The 24907-nt window shown below is 41.3% G+C and overlaps 1 protein-coding gene across 1 annotated transcript; it reads left to right on the top strand.

Annotated features, from left to right (window-relative positions):
- Positions 1 to 9909: 9909 nt before the first annotated feature.
- On the top strand, positions 9910 to 23641 carry mmp2 (matrix metallopeptidase 2). The gene is made up of 13 exons (XM_084001387.1): positions 9910 to 10273; positions 10448 to 10674; positions 11722 to 11870; positions 12364 to 12492; positions 13034 to 13207; positions 13988 to 14161; positions 14974 to 15147; positions 15800 to 15955; positions 16115 to 16241; positions 19599 to 19735; positions 20347 to 20506; positions 20776 to 20885; positions 22461 to 23641. Exons 1-13 carry the CDS (start codon positions 10118 to 10120, stop codon positions 22562 to 22564), a joined length of 1977 nt encoding a protein of 658 aa, XP_083857513.1. The 5' UTR covers positions 9910 to 10117; the 3' UTR covers positions 22565 to 23641.
- The last annotated feature ends 1266 nt before the right edge of the window (positions 23642 to 24907 follow it).

The following is a 24907-nucleotide window of genomic DNA, read 5'->3' as shown; positions in this document are numbered from 1 at the left end:
TTGAAAGCGTCTCGCTGAGACCTCGTACACATCCGGTGCTTCGGAGTTTACCGGCAGAAGGAAAAGTGTGTCTGCATGACTCTGCAAGGCTAAAGGAATGTCTTCAATGCTAAAAGCAAGCAAAGTGTGTCTAACCCACATGAAACGCCCTAGCACCTGGCTAATAAGGGGCACAAGGTTTGTGTTGTTACCATTTAATGCTGTATTTATGTCCGGCTCGAGTTTGGTTGCCGTGGATATTTTCATGCATAAAGCGTATTGTGGTTAGCGGTAGCTACTATTAGCATCGGCGAGCTGCCGTGTCGGTCTGTATTGAAGTGAGATGAAGCTATAAGCTAACTTGTTGGTTGTTTTAGTAATGCAACAGGACGTATTTTGTCTGTTTTATATAAGGTCTGCTAAGTTTAAAAACTGTTATTGGGTTAAAAACGAACGGTTAAAAATGCTAATTTCATGTCAAATATTGTTTTATATTGCACTCTATGTGAGGTTGTCTTTCAGTTAAAATGTGAATTTTCCCTCATGACTGTAATATTATTCGTAGCAGTTAAAATATATATTTAAATTCATGGAGTAAAACCTGTGAGTCTACAATAAGTTTATTAGATAAAAAGAGAGTCAACTTACATGATTGTTTGTGATAAAGGTAGTTAAAGGTAATTTCAAGTAAGAGTAAAGGTAACTGTATTTTGTTTTCTTCTTTTCATAGCTCTTACGGTGTGTTTACATTGAATACGGTCCAAGGAATAAAAACATTGTGAACCATCAGTTTGAGAGTCCGACCATCATTTAGCCGGGGATGCTACAGTAAGAGCTTCACCTCATCCGTCACATCACGCCGCTGACCAAGGACAACTGTAGAGGGACCTGATGTGATGGTCAAGGATTGTGGTACCTGCTCACAACATGGAAGCATCAGTAAAGACGCCTCCAGACGACAGAGACTCCGAACAGATGAAGGATAAGGATACTGAAGAGGAGGATCTCCGTCGCTCTGGTCGCCTACGGAATCCCACGGAAAAGATGCTTGCATTTCATGAGGAGGAGGCCCACAAAAAGGAGAAAAGGTTGACTCACATTTATGAACAATGGAAGATCCAGGCACGTAAGGCTAGAAAACAGTTAAAGTTTGACATTCCTGAAAGTGACATTGCAACTCTTATAGACACACTAGAAGAAGGAAAAAACTGTGTTATAAACCTGTACATAGACATCAGAGCTCACCTCACTCCATCTAATGAGACAAGACGTCGTATTGATGCCTGTGAGGCAGTTACAAGGGACATTGTTAAAATTGCTCTTGAAAGGATATCAGGCATAGATGAAGAATTTGATAGTGAAGCAGTAAAGCAGCGTCTTCATGAGCTTCTTAACAGAGACTATGCTCACTCCATCTACGGATCCACAGCTTCACCTCCAAGTCAACACTCAAGTAAAGGTTCAAGTCAACACTCTGTTATAGCAGCAAAAAGAGCAGACGCTGCAGCAGAATTAGCAGCAAAGGAAGCAGAGTATGAAGTGTTATTGAAGGAGGAGAAACAAAAAGAAAAGATTCAAGTCTTAGAGGAGAAACAAAAAGAAAAGATTCAAGTCTTAGAGGAGAAACAAAAAGAAAAGATTCGACTCCTAGAGGGACAACAAAGGAAAGAACTTGAAGCTCAAAAACGTGAGTTGGAAAGATTAAAGGCAGAGAAGGACATTAAAGCTGCACGAGCTAGGTTCACAACTTATGATCAGGAAGTAATGCAGGAAGCAAGTGTTCATTCTGTAGATCAGATGAGAACGAGAGAACATCAGTTTGTGTGTCCTCCTTCAGCTCTCATCCAGCAGCCCACTGATATCACAGTGACAGCATCACCTGCAAGGACAGATGTAAGTTATCTGGCTCAGGCAGTCCAAGATAGCATAGCTCTGAACAGGCTCCCAATGCCAGAACCGTCTGTATTTACTGGTGACCCTATCCAGTTCATTGAGTGGAAGGCTTCCTTCACATCCCTCATAGACAAAAAGAACATTGCTTCAGCTGACAAATTACATTATTTGAAAAAATATGTAGGAGGTCCAGCTCGAAAGACACTTGATGGCATATTTTATAGAAATGATGATGAAGCCTACAAAGATGGATGGAACCGTCTCAACCACAGGTATGGTCAGCCGTTTGTTATACAAAAAGCATTCAGGGAAAAACTAACAAACTGGCCAAAGGTCCATCCAAGAGATGCTGAGGGACTTAGAGCATTCGCTGATTTCTTACACTCATGTCTGGAAGCCATGCCTTATGTCAAAGGTCTGGACATTTTGAACGATTGTGAAGAAAACCAGAAATTGGTCCAAAAGCTACCTGATTGGGCAGCATCACAGTGGAACCGCAAGGTCACTCAAGTCATGAGAGTTGACCAGGAGTTTCCCAGCTTCCAGGAGTTTGTCTTCTTCATTGTAACGGAGGCAGAAATTGCATGTAATCCTATTACTTCATTCCACGCTCTCCACTCATCAGAGGCTAACTCATCACGTCATCTGAAAGAAAAGAAATGTAAATCCAGTGTTTATCACACACAGACAGTTACAGAGAATGAAACACAAGGACAGTTAAGAACAGGTTTAAAGCCACCATGTGTGTTTTGCCAAGACAGTAAACATCAACTTCATCGCTGTCCTGAGTTTAAAGGGAAAGCTCTGGAGGAACGACGGAAATATGTGAAAGAAAAGAAGCTTTGCTATGGCTGCTTGAGGACGGGCCATAACGCCAAGGACTGCCGCAATAGACATTCATGCGACAAATGTAAAGCAAGACATCCTACGCTTCTCCATGATGACACCTACACCAAGGCCAAGCCTACGTCAGTCTCAAATCAAAGTAACACAGAGGAAACAGCAACCACATTGGCTCTCAGTGTGGCAACTAAGGAGCCATCTACCAACACTTCAATGATAGTGCCAGTGTGGGTTTCTTCTGTCAGCAATCCAGGTACGGAAAGACTTGTTTATGCGCTGCTTGATACCCAAAGCGATACAGTCTTCATTGACCAAGAAGTCAGCAATAGTTTACAGACTGAAACTCATCCTGTAAGACTGAAACTAACAACCATGACAGGAAAGGATGCATTAATGCATAGTCAAAGAGTGTCAGGTTTGAGAGTGAGAGGTTACTGCTCTGCTATCCACATTGATCTCCCCCCTGCTTACACCAAGGACTGTATACCAGTGAATCGAACACACATTCCTACCTGTGACACGGCACGGAACTGGAATCATCTCATCAAAATAGCAGATGAAATCCCACCACAGCTGGAATGTGAAGTCGGTCTGCTGATCGGCTACAATTGCTCAAGGGCACTGGCACCACGGCAGGTAATCCTTGGAGGAGATAGCGAACCATATGCAGTTCAGACAGATTTGGGGTGGAGTATCGTAGGCTGTTCACCTCACCACAACTCACCAAGCATCACCAACATGTGTCACAGAGTTTCAGTCAGAGAGCTTCCTCCAGTGACCCCAGCTGAGGCACTCAGGGTTCTCGAGTCTGACTTTAAAGATGCCAATAAGGACGGAAAGACTGTGTCTCAGGATGACATCCGCTTCCTGGATGTGTTAAAGGAAGGGATCAAGAGGAACATTCATGGACATTACGAGATGCCACTCCCCTTTAAAGAGAGACCCTATCTCCCTGATAACAAACAACTGGCGATGGTACGGCTCAGTCACCTTAAAAGAAAGCTGGCGAAGGATGACAAGTACAAAGAACATTATGTGAAGTTTATGAATGAAATCATTGAAAAGGGTGAGGCAGAGGAAGTTCAGGATCAAGGGAAGGAAGGAGAGAAGTGGTACATTCCTCACCACGGAGTGTATCACTCGAAAAAACCTGACAAACTCCGTGTGGTTTTTGATTGCTCGGCTAAGTACAGGGGAACGAGCCTCAATGATCATCTCCTGTCAGGCCCAGATCTGCTGAACAATCTGAACGGCGTGCTTCTCAGATTCAGACAGCACCATGTCGCATTGATGTGCGACATTGAAAAAATGTTTCATCAGTTCTACGTGTATGAAGCTGACAGAGACTATCTACGTTTCCTATGGTGGAAAGACGGCAACTTTAATGCAGAGCCGCAGGAGTTCAGAATGAAAGTGCATCTCTTCGGTGCTGCGTCATCGCCAGGATGCGCTAACTACGGACTGAAGCAGCTTGCAACGGACAATGAAAGTGAGTTTCCCCTCGGCTCAAAGTTCATCATGAAAGACTTTTATGTTGACGACGGTGTCACTAGTATAGAAAATGTGAATGATGCTATTCAGCTTGCACAGGAAGCACGGCAGCTCTGTGCTGCGGGTGGATTGAGACTGCACAAGTTTATGTGTAATAACAAATCTGTGCTGGAGAGTATCCCCCCATCTGAGCGTGCTGCTGAAGTGAAGTCTCTGGATTTGGTCTTCAAGGATGTGACGTTAGAGAGAGCCTTGGGAATCCACTGGCACATTGAATCAGACACCTTCAGATTTCGTGTTTGCCTGAAGGACCAGCCAGCAACACGACGTGGTATCTTGTCTACGGTCGCATCCCTTTTTGACCCGCTGGGGTTTGTTGCCCCTTTCCTGCTCACGGGAAAAAGGGTGCTTCAGGAAATGTGCAGGCACGGAACAGGCTGGGATGATCCCCTTCCCAGTGAACTGCAACCAGTGTGGGAACGCTGGAAAAATGATCTTGCAAATTTGGACAAAATCACCATACCACGCTGCTATGTGCCTCCTGGTTTCGGACGAGTGGTGAGAAAGGAGCTACACCATTTCTCCGACGCAAGTACATGTGGTTATGGACAGTGTACATATTTGAGACAAGTGAACGAAGATGGAAGTGTTCATTGTGCTCTTGTTACGGCAAAGTCCAGAGTAGCTCCAATCAAGGTCACGACAATCCCTCGGCTAGAACTGGCAGCCGCTGTTGTGTCAGCCACAGCAAGCAACACCTTAAAGGAGGAGCTTGGTTTAACAGATGTCGTTGAGTATTTCTGGACTGATTCAAAAGTCATCTTGGGATACATTAACAATGAGGCACGTCGTTTTCACACTTTCGTGTCAAATCGGATACAGAAAATACATCTCAGCTCTTCTCCTCAACAATGGAGATATGTTTCAACCACTGATAACCCCGCAGACATTGCATCTAGGGGATCAAGCGTAAGTGAGATTCTCACATCAAGCTGGTTCAAAGGACCTCAGTTTCTATGGGAGAAAGAGATACCTCCAGCTACAGATGTTAGCGCAGAAATACAGATTGGAGATCCTGAAGTCAAGAGGATTCAGACTCTAAACACACAGACACGGGAACAGCTGAGTCTCTCAGACCGCCTGTCAAAGTTTTCTTCGTGGTCAAAAGCAACTCAGGCTGTCGCTCGTCTCATTCGTCGTGTCAGACATGATAAGTCAACAGACCACAGCACCGTCCAAGAACGAGAAGACGCACGCTGCATCATCATAAGAGACTTACAGAGACACGCATATCCAGAAGAGTTAAAGTTGCTCAGTAAGGTAACTCAACTTCCCTCTCAGAGTAAACTGTTTCAGATGGATGCTTTTCTTGATCAGGATGGACTCCTCAAGGTGGGAGGAAGACTGAAAAATGCATCACTCCCTACCTCACTGAAGCATCCAGTGATCATACCAAAGAGTCATCCCATCACCAAGGCAATAATTGCTCACTGTCACGAGAAAGTCCAACATCAAGGAAAAGGCTTGACTATTAATGAGATCAGATCAAATGGATTCTGGATTCCAGGAATCAACAGAGCTGTGGCAACGCATCTGCATCAATGTGTTACATGTCGAAAACTCAGAAGATTCACAGAGGAGCAGCGAATGGCAGATTTGCCGTCTGAGCGTGTGGATCCATCACCACCTTTCACCTATTGTGGAATGGACTGTTTCGGTCCGTTTTTCACCAAACAAGGACGCAAGGTACAAAAGAGATACGGACTGCTTTTCACCTGCCTTTGCTGTCGAGCTATCCACATTGAAATGTTAGACGACATGTCGACAGATGCCTTCATAAATGGACTTCGTTGTTTCATTGCAATAAGAGGAGCAGTACGTGACATAAAATGTGACCAAGGAACGAACTTCGTTGGAGCTAAAAATGAACTGAATGAAGCTCTCAAGCAATTGGATGCTGATCGTCTGACTACGTTTTTGGCTGAGAAACAGTGTGACTTCAGCATGAACGCTCCGCATGCAAGCCATGCTGGAGGCGTATGGGAGAGACAGATCCGAACGGTGAGGAATGTTCTTCGTTTAACTCTTTCACCCTCATCAGGCAGGCTGGACGATGCCTCTCTACGGACATTCTTTTATGAGGCAGCAGCTATTGTGAACAGTCGTCCACTCACCGTTGACAACTTAAATGATCCAGATAGTCCAGAGCCGCTAACGCCCAATCACCTACTCACCATGAAACCCACTGCAGCCTTACCACCTCCTGGCAGATTCATCAGAGAGGACATGTATGCTCGGAAGAGGTGGCGCCGTGTTCAGTACCTTGCAGAGCAGTTCTGGGGCCGGTGGAGAAGAGAGTATGTGTACAACATTGCTACCAGACAACGCTGGCATACTCCAAAGAGAAACCTCAAAGTCGGTGACATTGTGATGGAAAAGACAGAAGATCAGCCTCGCAACGAGTGGAAATTGGCTAAAGTTGTAGAGACAGTAACTGATAAAGATGGACTAGTGAGGAGAGTGAAGATTCGTGTTGGAGATCAGAAGATGGGAAAGGAGGGACAGCGTTCTGGCAAGCCATCCATCGTTGAACGTCCAGTGCAGAAGCTGATCTTGCTCCTAGAGACTGTTTAATCACCCCCTTCACTCCACAACCTATCCTTTACAGTATGAAGAGTTTATGGACATTTTTGACTCAAGCACTAAAGGTTAAAGGTCACATGGTTTAGAAATCATTCATGCTTTACATCTAATAAGGGGATGAAAAAACAGTAATGATTTGGTGGGAGTGTAAATGACCTTTAATATGAGCATAGTATTTTTATAAATGTGTTTTTATGTTTACTTAGTAACATTCTTTAAAGCCAGGCTTTTATTTTTTATACATTAAGCAGACGGATATTCAGTGCTTTTATTTTGAAAGCGTCTCGCTGAGACCTCGTACACATCCGGTGCTTCGGAGTTTACCGGCAGAAGGAAAAGTGTGTCTGCATGACTCTGCAAGGCTAAAGGAATGTCTTCAATGCTAAAAGCAAGCAAAGTGTGTCTAACCCACATGAAACGCCCTAGCACCTGGCTAATAAGGGGCACAAGGTTTGTGTTGTTACCATTTAATGCTGTATTTATGTCCGGCTCGAGTTTGGTTGCCGTGGATATTTTCATGCATAAAGCGTATTGTGGTTAGCGGTAGCTACTATTAGCATCGGCGAGCTGCCGTGTCGGTCTGTATTGAAGTGAGATGAAGCTATAAGCTAACTTGTTGGTTGTTTTAGTAATGCAACAGGACGTATTTTGTCTGTTTTATATAAGGTCTGCTAAGTTTAAAAACTGTTATTGGGTTAAAAACGAACGGTTAAAAATGCTAATTTCATGTCAAATATTGTTTTATATTGCACTCTATGTGAGGTTGTCTTTCAGTTAAAATGTGAATTTTCCCTCATGACTGTAATATTATTCGTAGCAGTTAAAATATATATTTAAATTCATGGAGTAAAACCTGTGAGTCTACAATAAGTTTATTAGATAAAAAGAGAGTCAACTTACATGATTGTTTGTGATAAAGGTAGTTAAAGGTAATTTCAAGTAAGAGTAAAGGTAACTGTATTTTGTTTTCTTCTTTTCATAGCTCTTACGGTGTGTTTACATTGAATACGGTCCAAGGAATAAAAACATTGTGAACCATCAGTTTGAGAGTCCGACCATCATTTAGCCGGGGATGCTACAGTACTCTGGCTAAAGGGAAGGGAAATTGCTTTGCAAGATATACCACAAAATCCTGTTTGTGAGCTATCCATCTGTCAGATCTCTTTGCAAAAAAAGTCCTTCAGCTCTCTCTATTAAAGAGTCCACATAGTCTTCATATGCTGTTCGGAGTAAACCAGTATGAGTGGAAACAAAGACATGTCAAAGAGAGTTAGAGTAAATCCTAAATCTATGCCGTAGACAACAACTCCGTAAAGAAGACTGGCTCCATGGGCCTCATGTCAGACAGAGGTGTCAGGCCCATGTTAACCACCAGAGGGCAGTGACACCCTGGCTCTTTGCTGCAACCTCGAATCACTTTGCACAGTTTGTCTAAAATGTGTCTCTAGTTCAGAGACAGTGAGTCACTAGTACAGAGTGCCCTGATTCATTAAGAACCAAACACTGAAACTGCAATGAGTCAGTGATCTGCACCCTGGTTTCATCCTGCACATGATAATTCATTCGCACCAACATAATACTCCTCCCCAGGGTGAGGGAAGGACGGTGGAAAAAGCAGCTTAACACATCTGTTTAACATAAGTTTGATATAAGATGAATAAAAGATGAGTTTGATTTAAGTTGGCTAATTAGAGATAAGATCCTCACTGCATTTACAGAGCATTCTGGATATACTCCTGGAAGCCCAACTTCCAGTGCACTGGGATGATTTTGGCAACCTCTGTAAATATTTCATCTGCAAATATTTACACCAACCATTTTCTTTTTCTTTTTTTTTCATCAACAATGTGCTCTTTCATTTTCCAAGCAAGATATGCAGAATTTAAATGACAGAAACCTCTACAGTTTCAAAATTATCTCAGTGAAAAATTACCTGCAATTACATTTTGGTGTATGCGTGAGTGAATTGTTTTTGTTGGATTTTTTTTTTTCATAACAAATGGTGGTAGGCTACAAAAAACGTAAAATAAACCCAGAAAAGGTCAGTGTTGATAGGTATTTTTGACCTGAAAGCGAGGTGAGTTTTCACATCCTGCCACCAGATGTCAACACAGCACTTCAAATATCCTCTAGCCTGTCTGTTGCTGGGTGTCGCTGTGGTCCTGCATCATGTGACCCCATATAACCATATGATATTTACATTAAAATACATGTTTTTGTCTGTAAAACACAACTTGGTGGAATAATTCTCTTTTCTCGTATTAACATCCTGGTTCCCTGTTGGAAAAAAAAGATTGATTCATTGTTAAGTGTGCATACTGAGCAACATTAAGTCAGTTTCTTCCCCTAAATGCACCTCTAAAAGTTATAAAACACAACTGTCTTTGTGATTTTAGTAACATGTGTGTCTGCAGGATAAAGAAAGGGGTTTTCCTGATGTGAAAATGGTCGGCTTATGTTTTAGGACTACTAAGGGGTGAGGCAGGCAAACTGAAATAAACAGATGTGCAAGATACAGGAAACGCCCACTTCTAGTTATCATTAAGTCATGTGCAAAGATACAAAATAGTTTGTAGGTTATCATTTTCTGCATCTATGTGTTATGGTAAAAAAAAAAAAAAGCTGCAAGTTATGCAAAAGCCATCATAAGAGAAGGACTGTGTTCACCTCAGTGTGTGTGTTACAGTGTGTCTGGCTGCATTCTTGCAATATGGCCATGTCATCAAACTACATAGAGTAGCATCACGTTAAAAGACAAAGAAGACAGATGTGATTTTACTTAGGATTTTTGATGACAGTTATGTCAAGTGTTGAAAAGAATTGTTTAATTAAATGTAACTGAATTATTTGATGAGGTCACTAAATATGTCGTGTTTGTGTAGACCTATATGAAATTGCCTCGAATCAGTAGCCTATGTCACGTCAGGACGTCATGTCATTTAATCCCACAGCAATCCGCCTGAAAACTCCATTCGAGGTTTCCAGTAAAAACAAGAGCGACTCAGAAATCCAACCATATGAGTAAGCATGAAGTTATCCCCCTGCTCCTCTTTCCCAACCTGGAGACTGCGCAGAAAGCGTCGGGGGAAAAAGTGCATGTGCAAGCATAACTGAGAAAGTTCATAGAGCCGAGGTGCAGGATGTCCCGTTAAGGAGAAAAAAATTCTCCAGAGGAGCAGAGGCAACACAAGCTGACGGGCTGAAAGGATCGCAACCCGGACGGAACGGCATTATCCACACTTTAGATAGTTCCGTCAAGTTGTGGAAAATGGGTTTTCCGACGATATTTAGTTGTCGTCGGATTGTTCTCAAATTGTTTTTGGTTCAGTTCATCGTCTTTCAAGCAACATACGCTGCCCCTTCGCCTATTATCAGGTTTCCTGGAGACGATACTACCCCTCGATCAGACAAAGAAGTTGCACTGGTAAGTTTATTGGTTGTTTTTTTCCCCTCTAACTACATCTATGTCAACCAGTCAGCTGTGAATACAACAACTCTGATTCGCAGAGTCGCCTAATAGTTTCTATTAATGTATTCATGTATGCATTGGACTAATTAAAGAGTGTTAAAATGATGTTTTCATATTTTTCTCTTTTAGCACTACCTGAATAAGTTTTATGGATGCCCACAAGACAGATGTAACCTTATGGTGCTAAAGGACACATTGAAGAAAATGCAGAAGTTCTTTTCTCTGCAAGAAACTGGAGAGATTGATGCCAAAACTGTGGATATCATGAAAAAGCCCCGCTGTGGCGTCCCAGATGTGGCCAATTACAACTTCTTCCACAGGAAACCAATGTGGCAGCAGAAAGGCATCACCTACAGGTCAGAGAAATACCATTACCTGCACGTTAGTGGAGAAACTCTGGATTATCCTGCACTAAGAGTGAATTCCTGCAAGGGCCATTTTATGATGGGAGAGTCCCATTTTTTCTGCCTTGGTTATTGAACTCAACTAATGATATCAAGAAGGTTTTTAACAGTGTCGCTCAAAAAGGTGATAATATTTACAAAGAACCCAGTGTTACTGATGCATGTCGTCTCCTTCATCAGGACATCACTTATGATGTCAGAGAGTTAGAAATCCTGACCCCACCCAACTGTTGCCCATAAAGCAAACTGTAAGTGCTGAGAAATCCTACTTAGATTATGTCTGAGTCACTCCATAACAATTTAGTCTGCCAGTTTTTTCTACTTACCAAAACAATCTTTGATGAGTGCAAAAAGGCATAAATTCAAGGCCAGAGTCTGTTTGCTTTGAGAGATGGGCCCACAGCTTGGCCCCAGCTGACCTCCCCCACCTTCTCTTCACTCCCCCTGTCCACCCCTCTCCCATCCACCCAATCGTGAAGTGCTTGCATCTTGTGTCTTGCTAACACCAGCATTCCTACACAGTATGTGTCAGGTCTTTTGTTTTCATTCTGTTTGAGGTTTACAACAATGTGGAATTGGTTTATTTATATCAGCGGTTTTGTGTGTGCCCTGATCATTCTAGTCCGTCTGCCTGTGTTGTTTGAAAGGAAGACTGCGAGCCAAAGACAATAACAACGAAGAGATCTTAGACTGTTTTTAGGAAAAGGACTGTGTAGACAGGCATATATCTGGGTGCTTGTGAGGTTTTTTTTTCTGAATTTGAGGCTGAACATTGTTTCAAGAAGCATTTTCACCAGATGACTCATACTGTTATTGGCTGGCTTTAGCTGGATTCTTTTCCATGATCTTATGAAGAGAAAGAGGTCTACTGAACCACTGATAGGTTTATATGTCTTTCAAAACGTGATGCCGAATGAAATTGCTGATTACATTGGCCTTTACTAACTGTGATGAGTTGTCTGGGTTTCGAGTGAAACTAACTTTTTGTTTACCCTGTAGAATTCTGGGATACACTCCTGATCTGGATGAGGAAGTCATAAATGATGCTTTCTTCAGAGCCTTCAAAGTATGGAGTGATGTCACCCCACTCTCATTTACTCGCATCATGGACGGAGAGGCAGACATCATGATTAACTTTGGCCGCAATGGTATGACATGTGTATGGACAGGGCAGTATATGGATCATTGTTATCTGTGGAATATCATACAACTGCAATGAGAGATCATGCCTGCAACTCAAATATCATTTACAAAGTTTATCTTTTAAGAAAAATGATCTCATGTGGCCTCAAAAAACTGAGTTTATTACAACTGCCACATTTTGAATTCTTGTTCGATGATATGGAAAACAGTAGTGATTACTGTTCAGATCTCAGAAATGCTTAATGGAGTCTTAATACGGCACAGGAATTATATCTGAAATTCAAATTCAAAGATTTGCTGAAATTGATCTTTTAAGCATTTTAATAACCAACTTATCAAGTGCAGTTGCCTTCTACTTTAAAGAGGAAAATAGAGACCAGGCTTGAAAAAACAGTCGATCAAAAGGTTACTGTCTTGTTGAGTAATAGTGAAGGAGCAGTGTCACGTGAGAACACAGGATGTACATTGATTGGTTAATTTGAATGATGTCATCAACAGAGCATGGAGACGGTTACCCCTTTGATGGCAAAGATGGCCTCTTGGCTCATGCCTTCGCTCCAGGGCCAGGGATTGGGGGAGATTCCCACTTCGATGATGATGAGCAGTGGACACTGGGAGAGGGCCAAGGTAATGGAGAAATGCTATTTGTGAAAGCACAGACTGGGGCCTGCACTATTTTCTAACAGCATTAGTACCAGTAAAATAGATGTCCAGTCTTTTATTTACATTTACAAATTAAATCAAATTGTATAGTACATGGACTGTGAATTTGATTAACAGGGTAAGTATGTGTCAGATGAAACGCCAGAACACTTCGTTTTGACATTGATAACACTATTTTGACTTTGAAACACTTTGTTTTGATTGTCTTAACCGTGTCTGAACTTTTTGGCACTCAGTATGGTAAATCTCAGCCATCTGGAAGCTTGAAAGAAAACAATTTCTTTGCCCGCATTTATATTTGCACACTGTGGCCCAGATATTCTGTATTTATTTCACATTATTCAGATTCTCTTGTCTGAATTTATCAGTTGTGTCAAAGTAAGCTATTTCCCATAACACTTAATATAAACTCTGAAACCTGGTTGGGTAGGTAGTCTTTCAACAGTGTATGAAAGAATTACAGTAAATGAGCTGTAGCGTCACCAAGTATTTATCTTTTTAACAGTGGTGAAGGCGAAGTTTGGCAATGCTGATGGGGAGTTCTGTAAATTCCCCTTCCTGTTCATGGGCACTGAGTACAACAGCTGTACGTCCCAGGGTCGTGATGACGGCTTCCTGTGGTGCTCCACCACTTACAACTTTGATGACGATGGCAAATATGGATTCTGCCCTCATGAATGTAAGTTTGTCATGTGGTTTCCTTAAATTTTTTTTGAAGCAATGCACAGCATATAATAAATATAACATTGCAGCATCTCATTGCAACATATTCTTCCATGGTCTAGACTTTTCCCACTCGACCTTAGCAGCACTGTTGCCGTGTTTTACTTGTGTCTTACTCAACCACAAAGTCAAAGTAGTTTGGTAAAAGTGTTTCCTATAGAGCCAAAGTACAGCCTCATATCAGATTATTGCTATATTCAAAGCTGCTCTGCTGATTTTGGACAGAAAGAAAGTAGGTTGGACTGTATGCCAGGAAACAGTGTTTTTTTTTTTTTTTGGAGTAGAAGATGGAATATTTCTTTTCCAAGTTATTGCCCCACTTTAGAACACTGGGCTTTGTCAAACATTTTGTTTATCTGTGTTATGTTGCTGTCCATGGTACTTACATGATCACATGCCCATTACAACAAACTGCCAAAGTACACATGTAGTAAGTTGTTTTATATGATGAGAACATGGCTGAGAACTGTTTGTACTGGAGCCGTCTGTTTTGTTAAACTTTTGTATTGATGTAAAGTCCCAGTCCACATTTTTTTCTTAATTATAGTTTATCTTTCTCTCTTAAAATGTGCCTTAAATCATCACTCAGGGGTCAAAGGGTCTTGTAGTGATCATGTAGGAACTGTAGCTGATTCATTGTAAGCCATTAAAGCATTAATTAAGATGTCAATTATGTCATTACAGTCTGTTTATTATGTCAAATCTACATTTTAACTTGTTTACCTTTGTTCTACAGTGCTATTCACCATGGGTGGCAATGCAGATGGCTCTCCATGTAAGTTCCCCTTCAACTTTCAGGGGGAGAAGTATGATGGATGCACCACTCAGGGCAGAGATGATGGTTACCGCTGGTGTGCCACGACTGACGACTATGACCGTGACAAAAGCTTTGGATTTTGCCCTGAAACAGGTTGGTGGTGTCATACAGTGTTTATTGTGTCAGACTATGCTCATCACACAGTCAACTACGATGCAGCCAAGTAAAACCTTACTGTAGTTTCCTTCACTGTCATAAAGATGCTCACATGGTGTACTGTAGGTGTGCAGACCTGTAAATTCATTGTCTCCAGTTTATGTGCTTGCATAGATGCACATAGTACATTTTACTGTCTGTGTTTATCCTGTGTGCTGGAATGCTGCAGTTGGGGTTTTCGGTCTTGCTCGTGGTCTGCTGAATGGCTGCGAAAGTATTTTAATGTGCAGTGGCAGGGCTTATTTTCCATGCTGTCAGTGGGAATGGTTTTAGGGTTGAGGTAGTGTAGTAGGGAGGGAGAGACAGCGAGATAGACCGAGAGCAGTACAGCCACTGGGGCTTTCATCTGGTTCTAATTGATTGGGAATGTAGCTTTGTTGTAAAGCCTTGTGTGTTAGCTTGTGCTGAATAAGAAATTATTTTTTTTCTTTAACGCAGCACAAAACCAGTTTTGCCAAATTGAAAATGATCTCTCTGAAAGAAAATCAATTTGGGCGGGTGCTTCTTGGTTTTGTTCCAGGTGGATTAGTTATTGATGTTGTGTGTGTTATGCCAGCTGCTTTCATGATGTTGTTTTCAACATCATCTGCCTCAGTTTCACAATATAATACAAACCAAAGTGCTCCAGAGGAGAAAAAAAAAGGATTGGCATATGAATGAGTTCATAAGACAGTGAGATGAACTGAGGCCATTGCACATTTCACTTTTTCCCCCTTTTACAGTTTAACTTTTTGTTTTCTCCCCTCCAGCCATGTCAACGGTGGGAGGAAATGCAGAAGGAAGCCCCTGTGTCTTCCCCTTCACCTTCCTGGGAGACACCTATGAGTCCTGCACCACATCTGGACGTAGCGACGGCAAAATGTGGTGCGCCACAACCAAGAGCTATGATGATGACCGCAAATGGGGTTTCTGTCCTGACCAAGGTATGAAGACATGGGTCATATTTGTGGACAGTTCTTGCTGTAGTTGTGGTAATACCAGCCAAATGACTTTGCCACAAAGAACGTGTGCAACAGTTTAGAAGATTACGAAAGCTATATCAGTTACCCTCAGTATCTCAAACTGTCTGTCGTTCAGAACTGAGGGAGATTTTATTTATTGATTAAGTGTTTATTACTAATGTTATTACATAGTCAGCAGTCTCAAAGAAACATTGCAATTTCTGCATCAAACTTCATTTCTTTCCTCACCAAGAGCTGTCTCCAGCAGTGGACAGCAGTGCCAGTGTTACCAACTTTATCATGTCTTGTCTCCTGACGTAAGCATGCTAACCAGCATCTAGTCACTTTTCAATAGGGACCCACTGGAACCTCCAGTCTGCCCTGATGAGTTATCGCTGCTTAAAGAGTTAATTAGGTATCCTCTTGTCTTATAAATGCAGTGATGTCTGTAGCTCTTCTCAAGCAACAAATAACACCACCTGCTCCCAGCCTCCCACCAAAAAAACCTGATTGGTGGCAGAACAAAACAATAGATCGCCCCTTACAGATTAATTCATCATACTCACCTAATTAGACTTAATCAACTGTCCCTGATGTGATAATTCTCAGTGTTCATTTTGTTACATGTTTTCAGGTTACAGTTTGTTCCTGGTGGCAGCCCATGAGTTTGGTCATGCCCTTGGCTTGGAGCACTCTCAGGACCCCGGAGCATTGATGGCCCCAATTTACACCTTTACTAAAGACTTCAGACTTTCTCAGGATGACATCAAAGGCATCCAGGAGCTCTATGGTGAGATGGAATGTCATTTGTGGCTAGTTTCCCGGACAGGGATTAAGTCTAATCTGAGAACAAAAAAAGTATGATTTCCTTAACAGAATCCATGACTGACTATAAATCTGTAATTAATCCCTGAAAGATGAAAAATACTGGTAAATCTCTTCAAATCAGGTGTGCCGACAGACAAGCCTCTGCCTCCAACTCAGGGTCCAGTCACTCCAATGGACATCTGTAAGGAACCAGTTATCTTTGATGCTGTAGCACAAATCAGAGGAGAGACCTTCTTCTTCAAAGACAGGTAATCACATCAAACAGGAAGTCCTAGTATTGCTTTGACCCAAAGTAGACTTCACCAAATGTGCATGGTTTGAATGTGCTGGCTGTAATGTTTTCATTAGCTCCATGTTTTGCTGTCTCGGAGCTTGCTGCCAAAGTCTGGCTGAATTTCCTGTCTGTGATCTATGGGAAGAACGACAAACAAAACCCAATAGCCTACTTCTGGCTTTATGACTTGTGTAAGTGAAATAAGGCAGTCTACACAAGTTGCATTTCATAATCATTTCCCCAACAAAGCCATTTAGAAATTAGGTTTTCTGGTCGTTGTTTTTTTTTTATTGTAGTCTTATTGTGTCATTTGAAGATTAAGGGTTCGATGATTGTTTCATGACGTGACAATTAGTAAGAGGGAAAAACAAGTTATTTCTCCATGCATGCAGTGACAATGAAAACAGTCATCAGTCATAAACACAGTTCTGTCCTCTGCCGGCGCCAGTGAATCCAAAGTCTTTTAAGATTACTGTGTCTACTGGCCAACCCTGTGTTGAAGAGGAGTTTCATGAAGTGCTGTGGTTTGGTTAACAGTCATTGTGAGTCAGTGCATTTTCCTGGACAAAGGTGGGCAGTCTCAAAACCAGATTAAATTTTGTACAGTCAGATTTTCATCCAGTTGAACAAAAACAATAATGTGGGGAAAGGATCTGATAGAAAACAAAAACAGTGTCTCCTCCTAGTTTTTTTTTTTTTTTTTTCCAAGTACTGTGTAATATCTGCTCACAGAGTTGTATATCACTCATGGCCGTTTTGGAAAATTGTCCAAAGTAAACAGGCCAGCAGACGTCCGTACCAAAGAGTGTAGTCTTTCACTTAGCCTGGTCTTCCTCCCCTGAGAACCTGAACTTAAAAACTGAGAGAAATAAGCTGCAATCCTACTCACAAATCCTGCTTCAGTACGGAATCATTTTTCACATTGCTGTGCTTCTTTTCCACACTTTTGCAGCGATTGACAGAGCAGCACATGAACTCACATAGTGCTCTGTGGACCATGATTCTTTGGCCCAGTTGTTGGAAACCAAGCTGTTCTGAAACTTTATTCTCTTTGATGAGTCAGACGGAGCTACTGTGAAAAAAAAAAGATAAACATACAAGTATTTAACACATCATCTGTTCTGCCCTTTATGATTGGGTACCATTGGACGACATTTCCTTCAATACTTTTTTTTAAAAGATATTTTTCATAGTATCTCTATCTCAGATTCACTATGAGCTCTGTGTGCTATTTGAATGATGGGACTCAGCCATTCGGCCACTTGGTTTTCTGCAGCTTGGCCTATTTCAACATATGTTTAAACTATCATTATCCTTTGCAGTGGTTTGTTCGGCAGATCACTGTCTTTGCTGGCTCTTGTGTGATTGTCGGGCTTTGTGCTGTATGATAATTTTGAGCAATTATTCATTTGATACGCTTTAATTTCCATTATGTTATGTGAAAATGTGTCAGTGCTCAAGAAGACTGTAAGACAGTCGTCTGAAGGCAAGGGAGAAAAATTGAAGGCAGGGTTCTCTCAAGTCACTGAAGTGAGCGTACAAGAGAGTATAACTCTACAAAGTCTGAGATTAGTCAAGTTTCAGTAAGGGCCTGTTGTTCTGACCTTCACTCTGACTTAATGAGTTGCCAGAAGGCCATATTAGGCTTGTAAGCTGCAAAGCCCTGTATTAAGCTAGCTTCAGGGAGAGAGTAGTGCCCTCTGGGCTCTGGGACTGATGCTCACTTGACTCCTTTGTTATACAAGCTGATCCCCACCTTTCTCCTAGCTCGGCATATTTACGATTTAGGACAAATCTCGACATGATGCAATGAGCAATGCTCCCTGAGCTCAGCACTTAAGTGTCTCTGTCTGTCTGGAGATGTAGAGAGAAACCAATTATACCGTCCATATCATAGAAACAGTTTGGCCAACGTACAAATTAGGGTCCTAATTATGATTATAGGTTTACACAATAAATGGGCTAAACATTTTCATGGCTCTGTATCCTAGCATGTAGCCACAGACTAAGGTTGATCTTAATTGTCATAATTTGGGGGCCTGTTTGCATTGGACATCAGTAGTCATCCTTACTAAAAAATAATAACTTAGCCCTAACAGGAATTGCAGTTTACTACAACTACACTATGACACTCTTTCAGCCACTTGTCAAATAGCAACTGGTCAACACAACCAAACAAACTCATGTCATTTCAAGATAGAAGTTAAGCAAGAATAATCTCAACCGCAATTTTTGCTGCACGTGATGCCAGTGTTTTTCCATACAACAGTAGGTAGTAAGTAGTAAAGTTTGTTGCGCTGCTGAGGAGTTGGAGTTATGTAGCCACTGACAGGATTCCAAAAACAACCATTGTTTGGCAATCGGTTTTGTTTTTGCTGTTTCAAAATAAAGAAGTAGGATACTTTTGATGTGAAGCCACAGCAGTTAATGCTCTAATGACAGTGAAGACAGATAACGGTAAACGGTGAATGTGAACTACATGCTGGCATTATTATCCTATGAGTCAACTGTGCTTACAAACTTTTTCGTAACTTGCCAATCTTTGTCCAATTAGAGCAAATCTGAAACTTAACACATACTGACATTTTCAGAGGCAACTTCTGATTTAAAGTTTTTATGTGTTACATCTCAATGCCATGCACACCTTCAACATCAACTTTGCCTCTATGATTTGATGACAACACAAGAATAGACTACTACATCCAGGTTTGAAGTCTCAGCAGTTATTTAATGACAGTGTACAAAAGAAAACTAGAAACCAAAGACTGCCTGAAAGGTACAACAAAAATGGAAAACGTTACCAGTGCTTTGGGAAAAGGTATTTTCAACATATTGATGCAAAATGAAAACAATGATGTCAATGTTCAAGATGTGATACAAAATAAAAGCCCATGAATTTTAGCTACAGGCAAAACTGTGCAAAGAAATCTGCATGATCACATCTCTATTTTATCATTTTCATAACTCATCTTTGCAATTGGTAGCTCTTTTTCTTTTTAAAAAATAGGTCAGTGGAAAAGAGTTTGGGAAGTGGCCGTTGTTGTGCAGCTGTGTATTGGAAATCCGGGCAAGATGGGTCTTGTTCCGCTGGCGTCGGCAGCCTTAGTCCTAACGAGAACCAGATGCTCATGAATCAGGCCATTGTGGCTGGCTCAGCCAGTGAAGCACTTGCACTAACCCCCGCCACCCCCCACCCCCTCCCCTCTCAAACACACAGACACTCTCCCCACCTCCTCATCAACCCCCGCTGCTCCTCTTTCACTCTCACTCTCGTTTCACCCCCGGCTCATCTACCTTACAGTCGCTCACTCGCTCATTCTCTGTTTGCCAGGTTCCTGTTCAGATCAGTCAACTTCAGAAGCAAGCCCACTGGCCCTATGCTGGTGGCCACCTACTGGCCTGACCTGCCTGCCAAGATAGACGCTGCCTATGAAAACCCAGTGGAGGAAAAAACTGTCTTCTTCGCAGGTATGCAGGAGAAGAGAAGCAACTGTGAAGAAACAGCTGATTTAGACCTTGCTCAGTGTTGATGTCATATTTCATGAGCTGTCTATATTATCCCTGTGCTTTTGTAGTGATCTCAGAAACAGACAGTTCCACTTCCATAAGTAATAAAGAGGTGTCTTCACTTTTTCTCTTTACCATTTGGATGCTTTTCCCTTAACGGTCAAGCACTTCTGCGAACTGAAACATTAGGAGAAGCAGGAATGTTGGCCGAGCACTCTTGTGTGCAGTGTGCAGTGTGTGCACTCTTGGGACACTTGAGATATTCCACCATAGTTATTAGTGGTTTATGATGCATTCTTTGCATTTTACTAATATGACAATATTCCTGAATACTGATGAGATTTACATAATATATCTGTCAGCTTTGAATACATTAGCAGCAGGGTTGGGTATCGCAGGAGACTTACTTACTTACTACCTTAAATGGTTAATGCATAATCTCACAGGCAAGATATGATATATTTGGTTAGATATATAGGAATATTGGATAAAACCATGTTGAACGTTAAAAAAAAAACATCCACATAACATACTGGTATGCCTTTATTCTCTACCTCCTTTTGTCCTCCTAGGCAACGAGATGTGGATCTTCAAAGCAGATGAGTTGGAGAGAGGTTACCCCAAGAGGCTGTCCAGCCTTGACCTTCCCACTGACCTGCAGAAAATCGATGCTGCATTCAACTTTAGGAAGAACAGAAAGACTTATCTATTTTCTGGGGACAAATTCTGGAGGTAACCTATGCAACACTTCATGAGCCCAAAACCTTTCACTGACACACCCTTGCTTGTGCTGTTGCTGTCATTACCTCTTGTTGCAACACTGGGCTACGTCTGGATCTAGTTAGTGTTTGGTGTGACACAAACTGTACTGTAAAATACAACAGCTCTGTTGGCTCTTGAACAATATGGGGATTCAAATTGTTGATGACTAACTGTTTTATCACCATGAGAAATATGGGTATGTTTATTAAAGGATGCATTTTACTGTTGTGTGTGTACAGATATGACGAAGACAGGAAGAGGATGGACCCAGGCTTCCCAAAACTTATTGCTGATTCTTGGAATGGCATCCCAGATGACATAGACTCTTCCTTCAGTCTCAATGGCATTGGTAAAAATAAATGTGTATTTAATATAACTTTTAACTTAGAGCCAGATGAAAAGCCACAGGACCAAGTTGATGTGAAGACATTTTATTGGAAAAAAGAGAACAATTCCACTTACTGGTGATGGTGGAGGACAAGTTATTGGATCAATATAGTGATTAGTATTCATTATCCTGAGCAGTAGATATTTGCACTAAACTTAATTTCCATCCATCCAGTAGATAGTGGATCAGTGGATTGGAAATTGAACTAAAAACAAAAAGGTCACCATCATGGTTGGACTAGAGAAACATTCAGGGAATAATAACTTATGAGGGTATAAACTCTTGGAACTGTAAATGTCTGCTCAAAATTTCACGGTACAGTTAATCTTTATGGAAATGATTCATTCTGGGCGAAATAATGGATTTACTATTTGCCAGAGTAAGAGCCATGTCACTAACATGTCTAAAATACACCATTGACCACATTGCATTGTCACAGCATGAACACTGCAAACAACAAACAAATACACCATATACTGAATATGCAAATACGTAATCAGGAGAGGATGCAGTTTAATAATAAGCCATCAATGATCACTGTTCCGGTTGTACATCACAGAGACAAGATAGCAAGGCATCCTGAGCCTGCACCTTTCTCTCTGTCTTTAAGTTGAGGGAAAGTATTTTTTTATCCTTTTGCTTTTGCTTGTCTTTTGATTTGTAAATGTCTGTTGCTGTGTGCTAGTTCTCTGCAGTCTGGCTTCCCCCCTGGTAAAATTGCAGACAAATCCAATCAGCTCTATCAGCGAGTCTGGAACTGTGCCTCTGTCAATAAAAATCTTCATATACTGTACCAGAACTCAGCAAGCAGTGATGATGCCATCTAAACAGAAGTGAACTGTTTAAAGGAACTGACTAAACAGACAAAATAAAGAAGTAAAACAGGCCAAAGGGAGGAGTTCTGAACTTAGGGAGTCATCTGTGGTCTAATGTTGATAAAAGAAGACAGTCAGTGGGTGAGCAGTTGCTTTATATCTCTTGCTCAATGCTTGAATTTGCTGTGAGTGAATAACACATGACAGGTTGTGTTTGCTTGGCTTGTTAGCGAACAGGACGTTGCTGTACAAGAGGTCTGTGGCGGAGAATTTTAGACATGATACTGGTAAACTTACTCTGAGGCTGTCACTGTCAGCCATGTATCCTTGAGGTTAGAGGTGGTAGGTAGATTTTTGTCGGTGGCAAGCAACCAGGGATTTTTCCATTACTGCTCTCCTAACGTACACACAGCACTGAAAGCATCACATAGCCCCTTCCCCACACAGTGAACAAACACATTTCTATAAAGAAAGTCTGTTCCCTTCCACAGAGGTGCGTCTGTATACTTCCTGATTAGCATAATTCAAAGAGAGGGAGAGAGGCCTGAGGCCTGATCGAGAGTGATTAAACTGTTAGTCTATATGCTTTTATTAGCTTCATTATTTTACTGGTTTTACAAGATGGTTTTCCGCTTGTTTTACACAAACAATTTTTTATGCTGTGGATGTTTAACTTGAGGAAGTATTTAGAACACACTGTGCTTTGTGCTTGTTTTAACAGATTACAGCTACTTCTTCAAAGGCAACCACTATTTCAAACTGGAAGACAGCAGCTTGAAGATCGTCAAGTTGGGCGAAATCACAAAGGACTGGCTCGGTTGTTGAGCATTTTCAAAATGTCTTGCAACTTGCTAATTCCTGTAACGATGTCTGGCCTCACAAGGACATTGCTATAGTATCGTACACAACTTGAGGTCGCCGCAGTGCACACTGTTGTAAGTTTTTATCCTGGCAACTATGCAAGCTTCTGTGGGAGACCTGTCCCTTCCAGCCTGTATAACAAGCCTCCAGCTTTGTAGAAAGGCACTTTGGGACCTTCTACCAGGCTGAACATAGGCAACTGGATATTTGCTATATTACTGTGTGATATTGACATTGTATTTGTTATGCTGATGCAGATTTATTACAGTATGTACCCCCTCTTTTATTGTTTTATAGTTTTTTTGTTTGTTTTTTAAAACTCAGACATCAGGTATGTCCACACTGCATTGAACGCAGTGCTATACTGTGCTGTGAGATATTGCCGTTTTATGCAAATTTGATTCTGAAAGGTTGTTTTACACCATATGAGGAATTCATGTTGATTTAGAATCACTTTTATGTCCAGTGTACTAGATGCAGTTTTATAAATGTATCAGTTTTAATTAATTAATTTTGTCATTGTTGAGCAATACATTTGAAAAAATGAATTTGCACAATGTGTCTGACCGAAAATGGTGCTTTAGAGATTGCTTTTTGCATATAGTCCTAAATATACATATATATATACACAACTTATATCCAGTGTAACTATGTCTGATGGGACTACTTAGTATTCTCTGAATGTCAGTAGTAGTATTCGCAGGCACACATTATTCTTCATTTGGTTAGCACTTTTTGTAGGACTATACAAGGGAACCACACAATATGGAGACCAAATTATTGCCATGGCAACTCCATGATGCATTTCCCTTCACTAATGGTACAGAAAGATTAAAGGCACAGGTTGCCTCAAGAGGCTGTATAGGTTTGCTGCATGATGGAATCATGACAAGAGTACTGCAGTAGTATTGTGTAATAATCTTTTTTATATTCTCTTTTCTTCCTTGGGTTTTAGCAATACAGTCATTGTGTTTTGTGTTGTTTTTAATGCTTGTGCACTTTGTTACTGTCATCAATAAAGATGAAAGATGGTCAATAAAATGTGGGTTAGTGATGAACAGGAGGAGGAGCTCCATATAGTTTTCAGCAGTGGGTGTGGTGGGCTGACATAGTTACAGGAGTTGATAATCAAGCTTGTGAGCATAGCAACCAAACAATAAATAACAGCGGTGGAAGCGTGTTTCAGATCGTTTTCTGTCAGCAAAAGTAGCAACATGATGTTAAAGTATTGTGCTACAAGTGAAAGTCCTGCATGAATTTTAGCAATACATTTTTACTGAATATACAGACTGTCCTGTAACCTTCCTCAGGCAAGTTTGCGCTGAGGAGAGGCCATCTTGCTGGATTCTGTATATTCGGTACATTTGCAGATCTCTTCGTCCCTTTCCTACGCACCTGTCCAACAAATAGATGTGCAAAGTATTTTTTTCTCTAGCAATACATTTTAAAATAGAAGTACTCATTGTGGAGGTAAAATGGCCTCAATAAGTAATATATTTGTTGTCATTATCGTAACTGCCACAAGATGTCGCAATACACAACCTGCATCTCAGACCAAAACAAACACTTTGTTGATTACACCTCTGTTTGGCCACAACACCCCCTTGCCTCCCTTCACGTTCTCAGTCACCACTGTGTTGTGAAGCCTGAGAGCAGCCACCAAACACTTAACATGAAGCACATGCTAATCGTAGAATCAGGGGTCATATTTATAACCTGAAATTATCCCAGTGTACACGAGAGCCAACAGACAACAAACCCACCACAGTCATTAGCCCACTCTATATTATTGCTGTGATATTCTCCACAACAATGCTGGAAGTAAGGGGTCATAATGCCTTCTGTACAGTAGTTGGTCACTGTGGGGAACATACTCACTGTCATCAAATCACTTACAAATAAAAGCCGGTTCCAAGACAAGATGGAGCCCTTACTGTAGGCTTACAGGGCACTTGATCTTGGCAGAGCTAGCAGTATTGGCTCCTGGAAGAAATTCGGCCTTAAACTTATCCGCTGAGAATGGCCACACAAACAAAATGATAGAATGAAAAAATGAAGTACCAAATTCCTAAAATTAGTCAACCATCAGCAGTGCTTTTTCATTTGTCCATTTTATCATCAGACCTATTCCAATTTTAGGTCCATAGCATCTGCCTTTGAATGTTATTTTTACTATCTTCTGTCATTTTGTTGTATTCTGTAATCTCGCAGTATAACTCAAGACAAATCATATTTTGCTTCACTTTCACTGGATCTCAGTTGTGAAAAAGTTAAAGTTGTTTTTTTTCCTTTTGCATGCCCCTTACA

The sequence above is a fragment of the Trachurus trachurus genome, assembly GCF_905171665.1.
Source record: "Trachurus trachurus genome assembly, chromosome: 3".
Lineage (NCBI taxonomy): Eukaryota > Metazoa > Chordata > Actinopteri > Carangiformes > Carangidae > Trachurus > Trachurus trachurus.
This window is presented reverse-complemented; position numbering and strand designations above follow the sequence as displayed.